The sequence below is a fragment of the Kogia breviceps genome, chromosome 6 (genome assembly GCF_026419965.1).
Source record: "Kogia breviceps isolate mKogBre1 chromosome 6, mKogBre1 haplotype 1, whole genome shotgun sequence".
NCBI classification, from domain to species: Eukaryota; Metazoa; Chordata; class Mammalia; order Artiodactyla; family Physeteridae; genus Kogia; species Kogia breviceps.
The window spans coordinates 17,891,021-17,910,587 of record NC_081315.1 but is presented as its reverse complement, the minus strand read 5'-3'; the positions used below and the strand labels follow the sequence as shown (position 1 = coordinate 17,910,587).

General features: G+C 40.8%; 1 protein-coding gene across 3 annotated transcripts in view; it reads right to left on the bottom strand.

Moving 5' to 3' along the window:
• Window positions 1-2,431: 2,431 nt before the first annotated feature.
• Window positions 2,432-19,567, bottom strand: part of MTTP (microsomal triglyceride transfer protein) — a 56,438-nt gene continuing 39,302 nt past the window's right edge. For all 3 annotated transcript variants that reach the window (XM_067035542.1, XM_067035540.1, XM_067035541.1), the window contains 7 exons: window positions 17,322-17,533; window positions 14,857-14,954; window positions 14,634-14,755; window positions 13,031-13,258; window positions 7,725-7,849; window positions 5,300-5,470; window positions 2,432-3,792 (listed from right to left, as the gene is read on the bottom strand). In XM_067035542.1, the coding sequence (XP_066891643.1) occupies window positions 3,621-3,792; window positions 5,300-5,470; window positions 7,725-7,849; window positions 13,031-13,258; window positions 14,634-14,755; window positions 14,857-14,954; window positions 17,322-17,533 (1,128 nt within the window). In that variant the 3' untranslated portion in view covers window positions 2,432-3,620. The remainder of the gene's footprint in view (window positions 3,793-5,299; window positions 5,471-7,724; window positions 7,850-13,030; window positions 13,259-14,633; window positions 14,756-14,856; window positions 14,955-17,321; window positions 17,534-19,567) is intronic.

Below are 19,567 nucleotides of genomic sequence, written 5' to 3'. Positions count from 1 at the left end.
TCCCACGTGCCGCGGAGCGGCTGGGCCCGTGAGCCGTGGCCGCTGAGCCTGCGCGTCCGGAGCCTGTGCTCCGCAAAGGGAGAGGCCACAACGGTGAGAGGCCCGCGTAACGCAAAAAAAAAAAAAAAAAAAAAGAACCTTGAAAACATAGTGCTAAGTGAAGGAAGCCAGTCAAAAGAGACCATGTAGTTATGAGATTACATTTATATGAAATCTCCAGAATAAATCTATAGAGACAGAAAGCAGATTAGTGATCGCCTCAGGCTGGGAGATTGAAGAGATTGGGGGTAGGAGCTAGGGGTACAGATTTCTTTTTGAAATGATGAAAACGTTCCCCAACAGATTGTAGTGATAGTTGTACAACTCTGAGACTCTACTATATTTATATATAATACAAAAAATGGAATTCTCCACTACAAGTGGATGAATTGTATGTGATGTGGATTGCATCTCAGTAAAGCTGCTATCAATAAAGTGCTCATTTGTTGGTAGCACATTCAGACCTGCCTCCAGGGGTGAAGCACCTTTCCTGGAGGAAGGGACACAGGACGCTTGGCAAAGAGAAACGTCGAGACCCGTGAGTGTACAAGGACTCCTGATGCTGTCAGAGAAAGAGACCTAGAACTACAGAGAAAGGGCAATGGCTCTCAGAACTTTGTAGCATAGCTTAAAACTTCGTAGCCACTGTTTCCAGGCTTGTCATTTTCATAACTACTATTTGTATTCTTTTAGCAGCAAATTAAAAAAACCCAAACCATCTGGGAAATATAGTGGATTCAGAGAGCAGTTTCTGGGGTATTTGAATTCTAGTTTCACCATTTCCTAGACGAGAAAAGGTCTCCTGTGGGGTAAGTTGAATGTCTTCTGTGCCCTGGTTTCTCCATCTGTAATTGTCCAATTCAGTAGCCGTTAGCCACGTGGCTATTGAACACTGGAAACGAGCCAATCCAAATTGAGATGTGCTGTAGGTGCAAATTATATATCACATTTCCAAGACCTAATCCCCTCCCCCAAAAGAGAATATCCCATTTGAGATGATAATACTTTGGATCTAGTGGGTTAAAAATAAATTATTACAGTTCATGTCACCTGTTGCTGTTTATTTTTTGAATATGGCCACTAGCAACTTAAAATGGCTTATGTTTATATTTATTAACGTTTATATTACAAACCTACATTTGTATTTATGGTTAGTTTTAAACAGGTTTATATTTATAAACAGAAGTCAAAATTATCTGTGTTTACATTATATTTCTATTGGACAGTGCCAGTCTACAACATGGAAATAATAACGTTCCTCTTTAAATCTGGTTGTTGTGAAAATTAAATAATTTTTAATGTAAGTAAAATGCTTAAAAATACCTGATCCTTACAAGAGCTAAATAAGTGTTAGCTTTAAACATGTATTTGAAGGTGGTCAGGTTCAAAGAAGCAGAGAGCAACTTGCCATGGGCAGCACATGTGTGAGAGACAGGGCATGGCAGTAGTGCTTTGTAGAAGAAGAACAGCCAGGTTAAATCCTTCAGGTCTGCAAGCAGAGGCTGACTGGGCACAGGGGCTCATGTCAGAGGGCCGTGCAGTTCCCAGACAGCCATCTCTGCAAAAGTCAGCCGTCTGGACACTGGTGTTGGAAACAGGTCAACACCTGTTGAAGAGTTCAACAATAAGGATGCCATGTAAGTCCTTCTGGCTCCAATATGTCGTATAAAATGTGAAATATCACCCTACTCCTCTTAAAGTTGTCTCATTTATCTAGAAAGGAGTTAATGTTTGTTCTATGCTTCAGGTTTCTTTTTTCTTTGGAGCATGTTAGAGTTGGTAAGTACCATCCATTCTTCAAATAAGTGGCCATATTCGACTCAGCCAGGTAGATAAGCAGTTGGGAAACAGCATAACAGTAATATCCAGGACACTACAGTCATCACTCTTAAGTAAGCTATTATTTTATGTAATAAGTAAATTATTATCACAGAAGCAGCTGTGATTTATTAAGTGTCACATGGATGAGGTTCCTTAGCCCACAGCATCTTCAGCTCAGCGCCCTGGATCAACTTGCTTTTGCTGAAGCATGAGTATCTCTACAGAACGCTTCCTCCAAGGCCAACGCCACCACCACCAAGAGTACCCCTGAAACCCTCCTGTTTGTATTCCTTTTTCTCTTCTCAATAACATAACAATACGTGTGCAGTTCCAGAGCTTTATAAAAACTGGGCTTAGAGCTTGTTTTTCAGCTTGCCGGTCCTTAAGAGCTTCTGACTGCTTCTGCTGCTATTTTCAGTAGCCTATTTTCTAATAGGTGGGCTCTGACCACCTATTAGAGAATCTGGCCTGTTCTATAGAGCTTCAGAGGCTTAGCTGTATATGTGTCTGGGCTCAGAAAGTGGCAGGAACAGAGAAATATGGTGCTCGAAGTAATGGAAGACAAAAGCAATTCAATAGGAATTCCACATATTTATTTCATCACACATCATTTTAAATTTACAACTAGTGGCAGGCTAGCTAAACTTACCGTGTGTGTGTGTGTGTGTGTGTGTGTGTGTGTGTGTGTGTGTGTTTAATGGACAGGTGAGCACCTGTTATCTGTTTTGGGCCTGTCGCTATCAAAACATGTATCTGTTTTATTAGTAAATATTTGAAAATGGTTAACGTGGCTCTTTTAATTTGTGCAAATAGAGACACTCTTTTCTTTGTTTCATATTTTAGAAGTCCAAATCCATCAGGTTCTCAAAGCATTATTAAATTCTCTCAGCCATTCTGGCTTTTGTAGACTGCAGTCCAACAGACTGGAACTTCCACCACAAAACAATTGAGTGAAAAATAAAATGATGTCTATTTGAGGATGTCCCTTATGAAGGACAGTAGACCACATTATAGTCTCAAAGAGATACAGCACAAGAAAAAATCAAATGGAATTCCTGAAATTAATATTTCTAATTCTGATATGCCGAGCCCGACATTTTTGTAAGGCCGAAGGCAGAGGACAGATTAGCTTTCTTCCAGCGATCTGACTACAAGGCCAGCAGAAAGAAGAGATGGTATATGTCCACTCTGTGTGCCTCCTACCTCAATACTCAATACAACTAACAGAAGAGATAAATATTAACTCTTGAAGATGGCTGACAAAAGCCATTAAAAGTCTTACCCCTTTCCTCCATGCTCCCCTCTCCAAAAAAAAAAATGGTCTGCTTCTTCCTGATTGGGCATGTTTCGTAGAAACAAGCTGTGTAAGGTTCTACCAAGGGCTTCATATACATTGATTGAAAATTGGTGAAACAAAATTGTGCTCTCCTGAATGTGTGTCTGTGTGTCCTGTTTTTTACAAACAATAGTTTCTTCTTAGGGCAGAACTATTTTCATGGTACTAAACGTGATTTGAGAGAGATACAATAAAACTAAGAATGCTACTACAAGTGTCACATAGGTTGGCTCAAAATGACACTGTAGGTAGTGCTGAATGATTCAGGCCCAAGCTTAATTATGTGAGGTTTTTCATTGCTTTTTACAAAACTCTTAAATACAGGTAAATATGTAAACACTGTGCTCTCAGAGAACAAGTACTTAGGCATGTCACACCGTATCCCTTCCGGGGAGATGGATTCCCGTGAAACAGCCCATCCGTTTCAAAACCAACCGCTGGAACTACTGTCTGGTTGAGGAGAAAACACCATCTTGCACATCTCAGAGTTCTCTTGGTGCAGCGGGAATTCAGATCCCGCTACTAAGCTTTCTTTTCTCTTCCGAGAGACATAACCTCTGCCTGTGGACAGCCTTTCATACTTTGTCTCAAGTTGCCTGCGTAACAACGATAATAACAAAATTACACACATATTAAAGTCACCCCACACCCGTAAGAGCCAAGTTACTGAGTGAACACCCGAAGCTTCTGTTTCAAAGCCATTTGAGAAAGGATGTGGGTACCAAAGACAACTAGCTTTCGTCCTCACGAACGGGGTGATTTTTTTCTTCGCATTCCTTTTTCCACCAGCAGATACACTTCCCACGCCTGGAATATGGGAGTGCTGCTACTCATTCTTCTGGAGTGAAGGCCCAAATGTCTCTCAGCTTCCTGCAGATGCTGCTAAGCTTTGTAGGCCTCGCTATGTCCCCCACCCTCATTCCAGGAGCCCCGCCTTTGGAGTATTCCCCTTCTGAGAAAGGAGCAAATCCAACCGGATTTAAGCTGAGAATGCTGACAGGGAAACATCCCCAGAGCCCGGGCCCAAGTGAAATGTGGAACCTAACCAGTTAGCCTTGTGTCTGGGCTGCTGGTCACTGCATTTTGACCGTTGGAAGGTTGATTTTCTAAAATGTATTAAAGGAGGTTTATTCTAGACCTAAGTTAATAAATTAGCAACAGCTTAATGTACTAAAATCTACAATCTTTTCTTCTGTAAAAACATAACCTGCTCATATTTGTACTTACATCATCTAGCATTCCTTACATGGATCATGAAATAAAAAAATAAAGAAAGAAGGTGCTTAACTCTGCCCTACTTATCAAAGGAGATCATGTAAAACATGGTTCTCTGTTTTAAGTGCACAGATTCCCTTCATGGTTAAGCGTGCATGTCAAGGCGACCTCTACACCCACTACAGAAAAGTCAGTGCTCCCAAGACCCGAAGCATGCTACTTCCTCACTATAGTATTATTAGAATAACTGTTACAAAATTCAAAGGGCACAGTGTAAATGAAAAGCTCTAGAGTGGATAAGGTGTTGGGAAAACTACATGGACAGTTATATATTTAGTTTCTGGGACACTAAGTACTCCACTGAAAGCCTTTTATTTTTTTAAATTCAAAATCCCCAAATCTTAAGCTTGAGCCAAAACTTAAACCAGGTCAAGTTGCTGTTGTATGGATTACCTAAAAATTGTGATTCATTTGGGCTCTTAAACCATGGTAAATGATTGTCAGATGTTCTGTTTTGAACTTTCTGTCCAAGAGACAACTGTGAAGATAGCTGACAGTAAATATGCATCTAGTGTTTTTGCTGAAACTGTGTGGCAATTCTTACGGTAAATCAAATCCCTTTGTTGCCTTGATAAATTATTTCTGGGCTAGAATATGATATTATCTCCAGAAGCAAATGAGTTAGTCATTACAGTTTCTTGGTATCCTAGAAACTAACTTTTCTTTTTAGTCTTATCAATTATTCTTTTGCTCATTTAAAGAAAAGTCATGTTTCACTGGGTTTTTACCATTTTCCTTTAATTTCTGTAACGGAATGCTCAAAACTGGGTGCAAGTTCCTGGTGAACGGGGGCTGGCCCTGGAACATTCCATACGCACTGCTTCTTACCTGTACGGAACTCCATCCCTGTCCATCTGCAGGCACACTAAGAAGGGGTACTGAGAAAACTGCACCGTGGAGATAAACTCCAAGCCTCCTTCTGTTTCCACACCAATTTCCAGGCCAGCTTTCACAAAAGAGGAGTCCACTGTGATGTCACCAGTTATCACCACAGTTACCCTAAGAATTGAGCAAAATAAGCTGTTAATCACATTTAACTGAGCTGAACTAACAGACCACAGGGTCTGAATTTCTCATGCTGATAACTGGAAAGAAACACTTAAGGGACTAATAGGTGAGCTAAATGTGCTTAGAATTCTGTTGGTAACCGGGAACTGGTTTGTCCCAGCAATTGGGCAGTGAAGTTTTGCCCTACTCCTGAGTCCTCCCCCAGCCTTCAATTCTAGATGTGGGAATGAGATGTCTGTCAGGCATTAGTGTTTGGTATAGGCATACCAAGAGCCGTAAGGAAAACATGCCTGGGACCTGGTCCTATCAGGAAGTCAGAAATACCTGTGTTATCTTAAAACAAAGTCTAAGCTCACCCAGAAGACAGTTGATGTTTACAACAATTTGCTTGGTAACTCTCTCTCTGTTGGCTTCTATGTAGCTACCTCAATTCCACTTCATTACTTTCTCCAAAGGGTCTCTGATGACAGAAGTCTATGGTTGCCAAGATATTTGAAAAATACAGTATCACAAAGAACCATTCCTACAGCATGTTTATTGGGTGCCCCAGAAAGGACAGATATTATAGGTTCTCCAGTGATCAACTAGACAGATTGGATTGACTAGGATAGAGGCTTGGATGAAAATGAAGAGGATAAACGATCCTAGTAGAAGGCTTACCTCTAGGACTACTCTAATTTAATTGTAGACTTTAGATGAAACCAGAGCTGTACGTTCGTGCTCTTTTAATAGGCTACTAATTTTTGCTGTGCTTCTCACAGCACACCTGCTGCTATTGCCAGTGTAAAAGTAGGTCAGAGGTGGTATCATTTAAATCCCTGAATCCTTTTCCCTGAATTCATTAAATCCCTGAATACCTTCTAATATCTTACACTCAACAAAGGCTTAAGAGATATTTTTTAAATGAACAAATGGAAAATTGAAGATGAATTGGCTATAATGTGGACACAGGCAGATACTTAAGGATACCGTGTCTCTTTTAAAAAGCCAGAAATTTTTGTTGTAGCTGTTGTTGATTTCCCTCTGAAAATAATTCAGTTCAGTTTAATTTGGGTAAACTTCTGTCTAGAAAATACATCAAAAAGATGACCAAGATGACTGACGCAGTGGGAAGCCCTAAATTATATTGTTTATCACTCTGAAAGCCTCTCCCATTTCTCATTCTTTGGTTCCTTTTAGTAACACTGAGGGTCACCTTTCATGTTAAACGTGCCCCCTTTTGATTTTTCTCAATTCCTTCATCCATTGTTCAGAATAAACTAAAAATCTAATTTTAGCACTCCTATCTCACTTCTGCCCCACTGTATTTTTAAATATCCAAAAAGGTAAAAATCAATTGCATTTGCATATTCTTTTCTTCAGTATTACAACAAACAGAAGAATAATTCTTTTGATTATCACATTGGTTCAAAGACGTTGTTTTAAGTTCAAAATAAAACACTTTCATTTGATCTGATGGGTCAATTAGAAAAGCTAAAGGAGCAGAGAAAATTCTGGTTAGAAAAATGGGCACTAATAAAAACACTTAAGGACTCAATGTTGAAGACTTAGATTCTCACAGAAGTGATCATCTTTTTATTTTTCTCCACTGAAGGCAGCAAACGAGGAAAGATTTTAAATCCCAACAAGAGGTATAAGCTAAAAAGATTGCTTAAAAGTAAAGTCTTCTGACAGCATTGTCAACTACTAAAGTGGAATACCAAGAGAAGACGAACATCTCATCCACTGGGCAAGCTGTCCATGGATGTCTTTAAAAGCGAAAAGACCCTGGGCTGAGTCATATTAGGTACCTAGCTGCTCATAAGAAGCTATGGAAAGAATGACTTCCCATGGTTACTCCCTACTCTACGATTTAATGATTACAAACAGGAAGCGTAGATTTCAAGAAGTCGGAAAGTTAAACAATTCCAAAAACATATCTCTGCACAGAGAGAACAGACTTGTTGCCAAGAGGGAGAGGGGGTGGGGGAGGGGTAGACTGGGAGTTTGGGCTTAGCAGATGCAAACTATTATACAGAGAATGGATAAACAACAAGGTCTTACTGCATAGCACAGTGTATTCAATATCTTGTGATAAACCGTAATGGAAAAGAATACGGAAAAGAACTATATATATGTATAACTGAATCACTCTGCTGTACAGCAGAAATTAACACAACATTGTAAATCAACTATAGTTCAATAAAATTTTTAAAAAAACCTTATCTCTGTGGTTCTTTGCATAGAGTACTATACATATGCTTACCGATTTTGCACTCGGGTCTTAGACTCCCGATACCACAGACTAAACTCCATTGAACCTGAAATATCAATAGCCAGACCACCCTTGACATCCATATTTGCCTTAAGTCCAGATTGCAACTGAAGCTCCTAGAAACAAAAATATAGAATAACAGTTAGAAGAAGAAGAATTAGAAGAAGGAGGAGGAGAGGAGGGGGCACAATTTAGCCAGCCCCTTTCCAAAGGCACATTCAACCCATTTGCAATGACATCAAAATAACAGACAAGACCAACGTGAACTCCACGGCATATTCCAGAGGGACAGGACTCATTTACGAACATAGTCCATCCTCAGTAATTTTTTAGTTGTCTGAAACCCATTGTTTTATGCTGTTTGCAAGCATTTACCCTTTAAGTCTTGCAATTCTAGGTACATTAGATGGGGTAATGTTGGCTGAAAAATTCTCCAGCTTGATTGGAATCAGATTGCCTTGGGACAGTGTTTGAAATGGTAACAGTTCTGGGGGAAAGGCTCAGTACCTTTAATTTTGATATTCCTCCAAAGATCTTAGGTCCACAGCAACTGGCAGCATGACTAACTTCTTTACGTAACTGCCCTATTCAGACCAAATAAGCCATGCTTTCAACAACAATTAATGCCGCAATTTCACTTCCTAGAAAGTACTGTGTTGATCATTGATCTCCCTGAATTTTCTCCAACTTTCAAATAAATGTGGCAAGAAATCTCAATCATAGAACTTGGTTTACTAGAAAAGTCTGATTGTGGCATGAAACTACCTTCAGTCTGAAAGACACGTGGATGAAAGCACGAGATTCTCAACACAGAGCTCGGGCCGCATTAGGAGACAGCCCTAAAGATACTTACTGCTACATTAGATCCAGAACAAAATGTGGTGGTGGTGGGGTGCAGGGGTTACCTCAGGCATCATAACATATATGAAGGAAGACAAATTATCCTGAGAAAACCGTGATAATCATATCCCAATTGTAACCTATGCCCATGAACTGCAGATCCAAGATGTGAGTTCTGCGTTTGCACTGTTATTGTCATTATTTCCAAATTGGCCCTATTGTATGCCCTGCCTCAAAAGTACTTCCTTATTTGGATCATATTCTCTCTTCCCCATTTGAAAACTATAATCGTTAGTCCACATAACTCGGCAGAGGTCTCTGATGTGGACTTTAGCCTTCCCACTGGCCATACATTACGTGGATGTCAAAACACACCAACTGCCATGGAAAAGAACATTTCACGGCTATTAAACAAGGTGCCTTTTGTGGGGAGAGAGCATTTCCACTGCAGTGTGGGTTTTGAGGAGTGCCTTGGCTTTCTGGGAATATTCCACTTCTCTCCTGCAAAGGGAGCGTGGAAGAATTCTTATGCATAGTCACAGAGGAATTTGTTTGCCCTCCCCACCCCGCAATAGAAGGACAGATCACTGAGCCCTGTAGAAGGACAAACCACTCTTTCCTTCATGAAAGGGACTAAACCACATAGTGCAGTGGTTCTAATTTTTGAGGGGTGTAAAATAAGTAGAACTAACAGCTTTTGAGCACCTACTGTGCCCCGAAAGCTCTACATTTTGTATCTCATTTAATTCCCATACAAATCTTCCATGGTGGGCATTATATCTGAAGACTGAAAAGAAAAATTAGGCTTGGAGGCTGCATGTGGAGCTAGAATGAATACCCAGACTGTCTCTCGTGGGGAGACTTTTCTACTACCATACATGCATGGCTAGCAGGAAATCATAACTGTCATTTGTCTCCTAGTGTGCAAGGAAGCCTGTTCTGAGAAACATTGCAGAAAAGATAAAGCATAGGCTTCTGTCCTTGTTTCACCAAGAGGACATATTTATTTAAATTCTTGTTTATGAACCAGAAGAACAAGATACTGGAGCTTTGTATTTGTAGCTAATGTGACCCCTTTGATCTTTTACTTTGGGTCCTAAAGGTGTTTCTTAGAGCTCAGACACTGATATTTTGACAACTCATTCCATTGCTCCCGTTCAGGAAAATATGTTCTTTGCTGGTTAAAGAGGATCCCCCTGTTAATCTGACTTTATCAGACATCCTTCTCTGAAGAGTAATCTAGTTAACTGCAAAAAGAGAGCGAGAGAGTAAGCACAGAGTAATTTCATCTGCCCTGGCGTTTGTGCAGGTCATCCACTGCCAGCATTTCCTTCAATGTCAGCACTTGACCTAGAGTGGTATGTGCCCCTGAAGCTAGCATGGCATTACTGGAGTGCTCTGCAGAGCCAGGGAAACTCAAACAGCATATTTGTTTAATAAACCCAGACCTGCCAAATACTCCAACCTAAATTACACTGGCATTGGGCTATGTTCAATAGCTAAGGGAAGATCTTTCCCTTAGAATATGCCTGCAGTGCCCTAGCTTAATGAAGACAAAAATCATACAAGATAAATCTAGATCAGGGGTTGGCAAACTATGGCCTGCAGGCAAATCTGGCCCACTGGTTATTTTTGTAAATAAAATTTTATTGGAACACTGCCACGCTCGTATGTTGTTAATATGTCACTTATGGCTATTTTCACTCTACAATGGCAGAGTTGAGTAGTTGCAACAGAGACCATATGTCTCACAGAGACTGAACTATTTACTCTCTACCCTTTACACAAAAGTTTGCCAACCCTGACCTAGGTTATTACTTGATGCAAACATTACTTGATGCAAACATCAAGATTTATACCTTGATTCAGACTATTAGGCATTGCTGTTGGGTAGGTGAGTACATACAAGTGGTACTGAACTGTTATTATTCCTGCATCTTAAAACGTGGACTAATTTCTCAGCACTCTTATGCCTTCTTCAGAGATTCTTTCATTAAGAATACATCTCTCCAGAGCTAATACTTCAATGGAAAAATGCAGTGTAAAATTATAATATAATTTGAGAACAGGTTTTCTTCTGCGACTTTGAGGATTGAGGGGCATGAAACGCATTGCTGGTTGTCCTTCTTTTCAGTCATATTCACAGAAACACAGTTTTGTTCAGAGTGTCAACACAACCATTGAAAAACTATATTTACCAGCTTCTCTTGCAGCTAGAGATATCCATATGGCACATCTTGGGTCAATAAAAAAGGACTTCTTTTTGTAGATGCTTATCTTTTGTAGAAATAGATAGTACTTGCAGGACAGTTCTTGAAAAAGAGTCTCAGACTCTGCTGCACCTTACCCTTCTCTCTTCCTTCCTGGAATGAGGAATTAGTGCTGGAAGTGCAGCAGCCAATCTGATAATCATGAGGTAACAAGCATAAGGTTGAAAACCACAAGTAAAGATGGCCAACCTGAGGAAAAAGAGTCTGGATCCTAACAATATCTTAGGGTTTCCATATCAATCCTGGACTACCTACTTCCAAATACTTGTTACATTATAAAAATCAAACTATTTGGTTAAGCTACCCCAAACTGGCTTTTTTTGGTTATATACAGCTATCCTGAACTGTTATGAGGAATAATAAAGATAGGGAATTAGCATCTAGTTTCAACCAATGATGTTTTGGTGGAGTTTTAGTAAATCTGATATTTAAGGTCCCTCCCACATCTTAAAATCTATGATTTCATAACCAGAATCCAACAAATCAAGATCCTCAAATTATCTGGCAAAGAACAAAGCTGATAAAAACTGTGAATCATCTGTTCCAGATGCCTCACTTTATGAGTAGCAAATCCTGGTTTAAAGCTATTAAGTAACCGCCCAAGAGCACACAGAAAGTAACTAGTGAATGCAAAAGTCAAAACTAGGCTATTGGGCTGGGCTTCTCTGGTGGCGCAGTGGTTGAGTGTCCGCCTGCCGATGCAGGGGACACGGGTTCGCGCCCCGATCCGAGAAGATCCCACATTCCGCGGAGCGGCTGGGCGCGTGAGCCATGGCCACTGAGCCTGCGCGTCCGGAGCCTGTGCTCCGCAACGGGAGAGGCAATAACAGTGAGAGGCCCGCGTACCGCAAAAAAAAAAAAAAAAAAAAAAAGCTAGGCTATGAATTTACTTATGAATTTATTAAACCACAAAAGTAAACTGCCCAAGCAAGTCCTATAGTCTGTAAATTTTAATCCAATCTCCTCATATATCTTCAATATCATAAATATACATCAGAGTGTAAGTGATCACTTTAAGGATTTCCCATAATATCCTTTTTTAGCAAATATTCCATTTTTATATTGCTATGCTTAGTAAGGCAGGAAATGTCAAGCCATTAAAGAAAAAAATTTTAAGCATCAAACACTCAAACTCAAAGGTTATTCAGATTAACCCTTTTCTGTTTCTCAAAAAATTCCATGAGGCAGCTCACTCCCATCTCACAGTAACCTGGTCACCTAAATCTTACCACACAGAATATAGTATTGTCGTACCTTAGTACAGTAATGTAAGATTTAGGGGTGAAGCAAACTGAAAACTATTCTGAAGAATGCAGGTCAAGTGAATGAAAGTAATCCTATTCTTTAACAATGAGTGAACCTTTGTAAGGTTCTGTGAACATGAGAATTTGGGGCAAAGAGTCTCCATTAAACGTGTGGTTGGGGGGCTTCCCTGGTGGCACAGTGGTTGAGAATCCGCCTGCCGATGCAGGGGACACGGGTTCGTGCCCCGGCCTGGGAGGATCCCACGTGCCGCAGAGCGGCTGGGCCCGTGAGCCGTGGCCGCTGAGCCTGCGCGTCCGGAGCCTGTGCTCCGCAACGGGAGAGGCCACAACAGTGAGAAGCCCGCGTACCGCAAACAAACAAACAAAAAAAGAAAATGTGGTTGGTGTCAGTGGTTGCTTGTGTCTCTACGAATTTGGCAGGGATGATGCTCTATTTAGATCTTACCATTGTTGTCATGATAAATGTCATCAGTAACAATGAAGCCATGAACTTTAGCTCTTGCCTTCAGAAAAAAATATCATCTAAGCCCTTGTGCCCAGGAAAGCCAAGTGAAGAGATAAGGCCGTCTCTTCTCTGTTGAATCCTAGGTTATTTTCTCCATAATTTCTCGTCTCTGTTCATATTGGTTACCCCCCACCGCCTTTTAGTTTTATTGAGATATAAATAACATTATATTACACTCATATTATGTTGAGTATTTCTTCTTTTGCCTCAACAGTGAAAAGATGTCTTAATCAGATAATACAGACAAAAGAAAACACATTTACCTGTAGCGAAAGAGAAAGGGCAGTAATACCACGAGGGTCAAATGCTTTGAATTTGAGTTCCAAGGTGGGTGGAACTTTGTCTTGTATCCTCCAAGCACGGAGGACACTTAAAGCATGCCTGGTACCTTCGGTAAACAGTTGCAGGATGAATTACCTGGGAATGATCTATTAGCAGAATAAGTCCTTTCACCACACTCATAGGGTCGCTAGATGCTGACAGCATTTTGGACATCAAATCAGTGTATCCGTTGAAAAAAGTGACAGGTCTGAGCTGAACATCAAAGAGGAGGGCTGACAAGCCAGCATAGGAGTCAAGGTTCTCCTCTCCTTCGTCGGGAGTGGCTGCAATTAAGGTCTCCAGTCCTTGGGCTTCAATGACCACCTAGAGGAAATGGTTATAGCATTCGTGGCGTTAGCTCCCTGCCTGTTCTGTACGTGATGATGAGCTACAACTAGAACTTTCCCGGGCGTCAAAAACGCAAACATTTGCAGTTGCTAGGCAAAAACAAAACAAAAACAACTCGAGGCCTGAATAGGAGTTCGTTTTCTTCATTTAATCCTCACAGCCACCCTTTGAGGTTCATATGATTGTATCCATTTTGCACATGAGGCCAAAAAAAAAAGCTCAAATGGCGGAGGTAAGTCTCAAACCCCTTCTGTCTGACTGCAAAGACCATGAGCTTTCCATTTAATGGCGTCATCCTAGAGACTCGGTCTCTGCAGAACCGTCATACACAGCGCATCGGCTATCTTGTAGAGCCCCTAACAAGAGGTGGAGAAGTGCTGGGACAATCTGCCCTATGAGAGGGTGTGGAACTCTCAAAGCCATGACTCACACCTTTCCACATAAAACTTTCTCCAGGGAAAGAAAAGATGATGAACGCTGGGGGAGCCTCACATCCTGATCTCTGCCACCCGCAGGAATCCTACGTATTCTCTGTCCTCCGTACCCAGCACCTTAGCCACCGGGCATGCGGCATTTCAGAACGCGTATCAGAAAACAGATGGTGATTCCTCAGGACAGAAAGCATGGTATCCTAACTAGAGTCCTATCAAAGGTGTAGTAATACAATATTGATAAGAGCTCACGTTTATATACATTGCATCACTTTTAAAGCTTAAATGAGCTTATTGAGAAGGCTATAGTTTGATATGCATAAAAACTAAAAAGAAAGTATATTTTACAATTAGGAAGCCTTTAGAGATTGTCACCACATGTGGGGTAAAACTAAAGGGATGGAAGTCAGCCAGTTGTCAAATGCCTACACTTTATTCTTTTCTCTCTTAGCAATATTGAAAAAATATAGATTGACTCTTTGGAGAGCCATAATCTATTATGAAAGCTTTTATTATGGGGAATCAGTCTCTTCGTAGAAACACCAAGAGAAGGAAATATATTCTATAAATAAGTATCTGGAGCTCCAAGGAATATATCTATGGATAAAAATATTTTTTTAAAACATACATGAGGAATACTGGCAGGACTTCAATCTTGTGACTATGTGTAACTTTGAAAAAACTATGGATGTTTGGCAAGTCCAGTGACTCAAAACACGTAAGTTTTCAAGTTCATGTTTGAAACTCTCTCTGGGACGGTAAACCATACAGCCTCTTGCAGATGATGGAATCATGGGCAACATGATAGATCCGCCATTAATTTCCATGTTCTATAGTGTTATTATTAGTATATATTTTATTTTACTGCACACTAACCTCTTATATACCTTAATAAGCAAAATTAATGCAAAATGAGATACCTGGATACTATGAAGAGGATTTTTCCTAACATACTGAAAGATGTTCAGGTTACTTCTCCTTAGAATGCCAGAACCAGAGTAAAGAATGTCAAGGCTGTAAGTAGATGCCGAATGGGGACTACCTAAGGACGGAAAGAAAAACAACCTGTAATTTAACAACAGTTCCAGCAATACCAAGCAGGGGATGGAGCAGGGAGGGAGAAGCCCTTTTGGGGTTACGTACGTTCTATGTAGCCAGTGTAGGCAGAAGAGGATCCACTCTTGGAGAAACGGTCATAATTATGAGCAAACATTTCCTTCAGAACTCGACGGACCATTTTGCTGTAACACGTAAAAGGAAAAAGCTGCACATTCATGGTAATGGCTGTTTCCCAAGTCAGATTTGGAAAGAACCCAAATCCTCAGTGGAAAAAAGAGGGGGCCAAATTTTCCTCGTGCCACTCCAAACCTGGGGAGGTGCCAGCTGGAGTGCCAGCATCAGGATGAGGGCTTTCCCCTACATTCCTCGGATATATGAAGTTCAGTTTGGTATCAAAATGACAGCAAGGCGAGGACAGCCAGCTATGAGATGGCTTAAGCTGACTGATGGACACACCTCAGGAGTGGAAAACACATGTTCTTTGAATCATCGTGGTTCTATTGTTAAATAGTATATACTTTTGTTTTTGTTTTTTTTTTGCGGTATGCGGGCCTCACTGCCGTGGCCTCTCCCGTTGTGGAGCACAGGCTCCGGATGCGCAGGCTCAGCGGCCATGGCTCACGGGCCCAGCCGCTCTGCGGCACGTGGGATCTTCCCGGACCGGGGCACGAACCCGTGTCCCCTGCATCGGCAGGCGGATTCTCAACCACTGCGCCACCAGGGAAGCCCAATAGTATATACTTTTAAGGAAAGTTGTACCAAACTGGAGAGGTTGCCCAATATTTCTTTAAATGTTTTCCTACACCCTCTAATGTTATCACTGGCTAATGATATATAACAGCAAATTCCCAGGAATTTCTTCTATATTTGTGCAGCTTTCAGTTAAAGAAACATCTCAGTAAAACCCAACAGTCTCCTCTAAAGTAAGTCTTAAACCTGACCTCATACCTCTATTTTATCGACTTAACTAATTAGTGTTGAGATATTTCCATTCCTGACTGCTTAACACTAATCATATCAGTAATAATAAAATTATAACAACTCAGCAAAATAATCAACCAAAGAAATCTGGACCTAGTTCTGAGGTAGAACATCACTGACAGGAAGAATGGGTATCTTATAGGTTTTTTTCCCCCAGTATCACTAGATTATAAGATTTTAGCCTGAAAAGGGAAAGAGGAAGAGTAGTCCTCAAATATTCAAAGGGCCTGCGTGTGGGTGAATGGTTAGATCTCTTCCACTTTGCTTCAGGAATAAAATCTGGGCCAATGGAAGATTTCAGTTATGCAAAGCAGTAATGGAGAGAGTCTCTAAATGATGATACAAGTTCCCTCAGAGGTGGTGAACCTCCCACCAATGGAGAGGTGCAAGCAAAGTCTGGACACCACCTGCCAGGAGATTAGGCCGCCGCACTGGAGAGGGACAGCATGCGAGGGGGGTCTCTCACGTCCCTTCCAACTCTGATGCTTTCCGTTTTGAGAATCTGATCTGCAGTGTTCGCGATGGCTTCCTCGTGTTTGCCAGGCTGCTCTCTACCTCGCTGCTTCCTCTTTACTGTCCCCTGAATCACTAGGTTCACAAGACAATGGCAGCAAATACACCCAGGATCTCCCCCACAGGGTCTCACAAAAGCAAAGCAATAGAAGGAGAAATCAAACCCATTCGACCAGGCACACATAGCTGCAGAGAATTTGTTTCTTTTCTGCATCTCTGATCTGCTTCCCCCTCCGTCCTTACTTGCTCTGCTCCTTTGTCTGTACTTACTCCTCCTGTTTCTTTTCCCCTCAGTCTTACTCCTTGTTTCTTTCCTTCGATCTTTATTGCCTTTTTTTCCATTTCCTTTCTCCTTACCTATTTCCCACCCTGCCCCCACGTCTGTTTCCCCTTTCAACTGGGAACACTCAAACATGATCCTTCCTGAAGGCAGTGCTCGGCCTGTAACTCAGGGGAAATGGAGATTCCTTCCCCGGCCCTCTGATTTCAGTGAGGAAAAGGGACAGCAGTGAATTTGGGAGAAGAGACTTGGGAACTGGAAGGAAGATGATTCCAATAAGTAACCGAGAGCAATGAAGTCTGCTGATTCCATTCTTTGTACTTTGAATAGTCCTAAAACATGGGTCATGTCTAAGGTTTTAAACTCAAATGGTAACTTCATTTAAGCTGTGATAAATGAGGCTTCAAAGATTCCTAACATTTGGAAAGTTGAGATGAAAGACCATTTGGTGGGAACCTACCTCATTTTATGATGCTAGTTGTTATAAAAATAGTCCTACTGAAAATACAGTTGGATTTTAAAGCATTGCTAACATTTGGCAATGATGTTACCAGACTGAGCGGGAGACCTAGAGTAAAAAAGTCACACCCAGAGCTCCAAACCACAGTGCCAAAGTGAAGTTGTTTAATCTGGCCCTCCAAATAGTTTTGGCAAACTCTTTGGTTTTATGCAACATAACCCAGCATAAAGAGCACACCACTATTATTAGGCACACATGTACCACATCAGTACACAAATAAGCTTGGATAAGCAGAGACGGGGCACTGCTCCATACCTTGCAGGTATTTCAAAACGCAGGATGTCTTGGACAATGGAGAGCATGTATTTATTCATTTCTTTGGGAAGCTCCCCAATAGAGAGGAGGATGTTTTTTACTTCCATGTAGGATGGATTGTTATTTAAAATGATGGCGGCTGCAGTAGTGCGCACAGTCTTTTCGTGAACTTTGTGATTCTGGTGGTATAACCTGTTCATAGTCTTCTTCACCTGTTGGTAAGATGTTCAAGCTTAGTTAGTGCACATTTAGATTTTTTAAATTGATATCGTGCAGGAAGAGTTAACGCTCATAAAATAGACATGTGTTCCAATATTTCCCATATTCTTTTGCAGTTATGTTGAGGTCATAGTTCTGGCTAGTGGACCATGAACAGAATCACTGTGGGTAACTTCTGGGCCAAGGCAGTTAAGAGCTGGTGTATCTTATCCCTCTCTTTCTTCTACTGCGGTAGTGAGCTCAGGGCCACATTTTCCTTTACCTACTTTAGCCATAGAGTGGATGAGAAGCTGAGATTTTTGAGTCTTGTTTGTTATTGCAGCATATCATGGTATTCCCTAACAACCACAGAATTTTCAAAGATACCACTGCCACGTGGCAAAGGGGCTCTGGAGAGAGATGGCTATATGAACCTACATTTCCTTACAATGATGTACCTCAGAATCTTCCCTTCTTTTTTTAAATTAATAGACTTTATTTTTTAGAGCGATTTTAGGTTCACAGCAAAATTAAGCTGCAAGTATAGAATTCCTGTATACCTCGTGCTCCCCATCCCTCCCCTCTCCCCCCAACATCCAACCTCCTCCTGTATCAACATTCTGCATCTATCTCAGTGGTACATTTGTTACATTTGATGAACCTATATTGATACATCATTATCACCCAAAGTCCACAGGTCATATTAGAGGATTTTCTTTTTTCAACAAAACATTAACACAAAAGAAAATTTGCCAAAATAATTACATTCTGTGGCAACAAATAACTTCATTGGTCACTAGCATTGCCTAACAATATGCAGTGTTTGGGGTTCTGTACTAGGCATTTATAAATATTTCTTTCAGTTCTACTTTCCTCTGCCTTTTTCTGTCTCCCACAAATGTTGACCTTGTTCTCAGGTATATAGGAATTAAGAATCACCTAAGCAAAAACAACTAGGAAGGGACAGAGCCAGAATCCATATGTTGGTCTGTCTATCTCAAGAACTCATGACCCTAATTACCACACTTTGCAGCTTATCAACTTTGACACAAAACATAGTTGCAAACTGGGAACATCATTCTCAGCAGGCAGTTTATCTTACACTTTATAAACATGCTCTGCCCTAAAAAAAAGTTTAGTTGGGATGGCTTCCTGAAAATGCAGCTGTAGGAACCAACATGGTAATACTTAAGCCAAGTTATTCCAGTGTCAAAAAATTTAAGGGCATCTTAAAACTTGTGGAAGTAAAGATATTTCAGAAAAGAATTTCGTTTTTAAAAAAAATTGTCATTTGGAGTACTTTATTGAATTTTGATATTAATTTTAAGAAGACCACTTGACAACAAGAATTCATCCTGGGGAAGATATTTTGAAGTCATATTTAACAGGGAATTGCTGAAGGAACTGGCATTGGTACCCAAGAGGAGAGAGGACTTTGTCTCTATTTGAATACTTGTAGAATTCTCCTGCCGGAGGGGAAGCCAAACTAAGACAAATAAGTGTTAGTCACGGGAAGGAAGATATCACCTTGATATGAGCAAAAAAATCGGACAGTGTGAGTTGTCCAATAATGAAGAAGTCTTGTGAAATATTGAACTTCTAGTCACCAGAAACATTCAAGTACAGGCTGCATAACCATACCGCAGAGATGTTTTCCCTAACTTTTCATGTACCAGTCATTCTGGACTTACTTCTTTTCCTGGAATATTCCACCCTCTTTCCCATTTGTGGGTCTTCACCCATGTTTCCCTTGCTTGAAAGACGCCCACTTCTTTTTCATATTCTATCCAACACCCATATCCTTTCTTCTGCCTGACCGTTTTTCATCTTTTAGCTTTAGATTCAGCTCCCCTTGCTTTATCTTCCTTTCATACTCTTGACTTCCTATATCTTAGCATTATCGATTACATTTGGTGATAAAACGGGAGAATGTGCTTCAATATTTATGCTTCAGGATATAGGACATTATCTATTCAAAATGTGAGGCTGCTTCAGAATAGCCTTAAATCCAATTTAAGAGTTATTTCTAACAGGAAAGAGAGATTGTT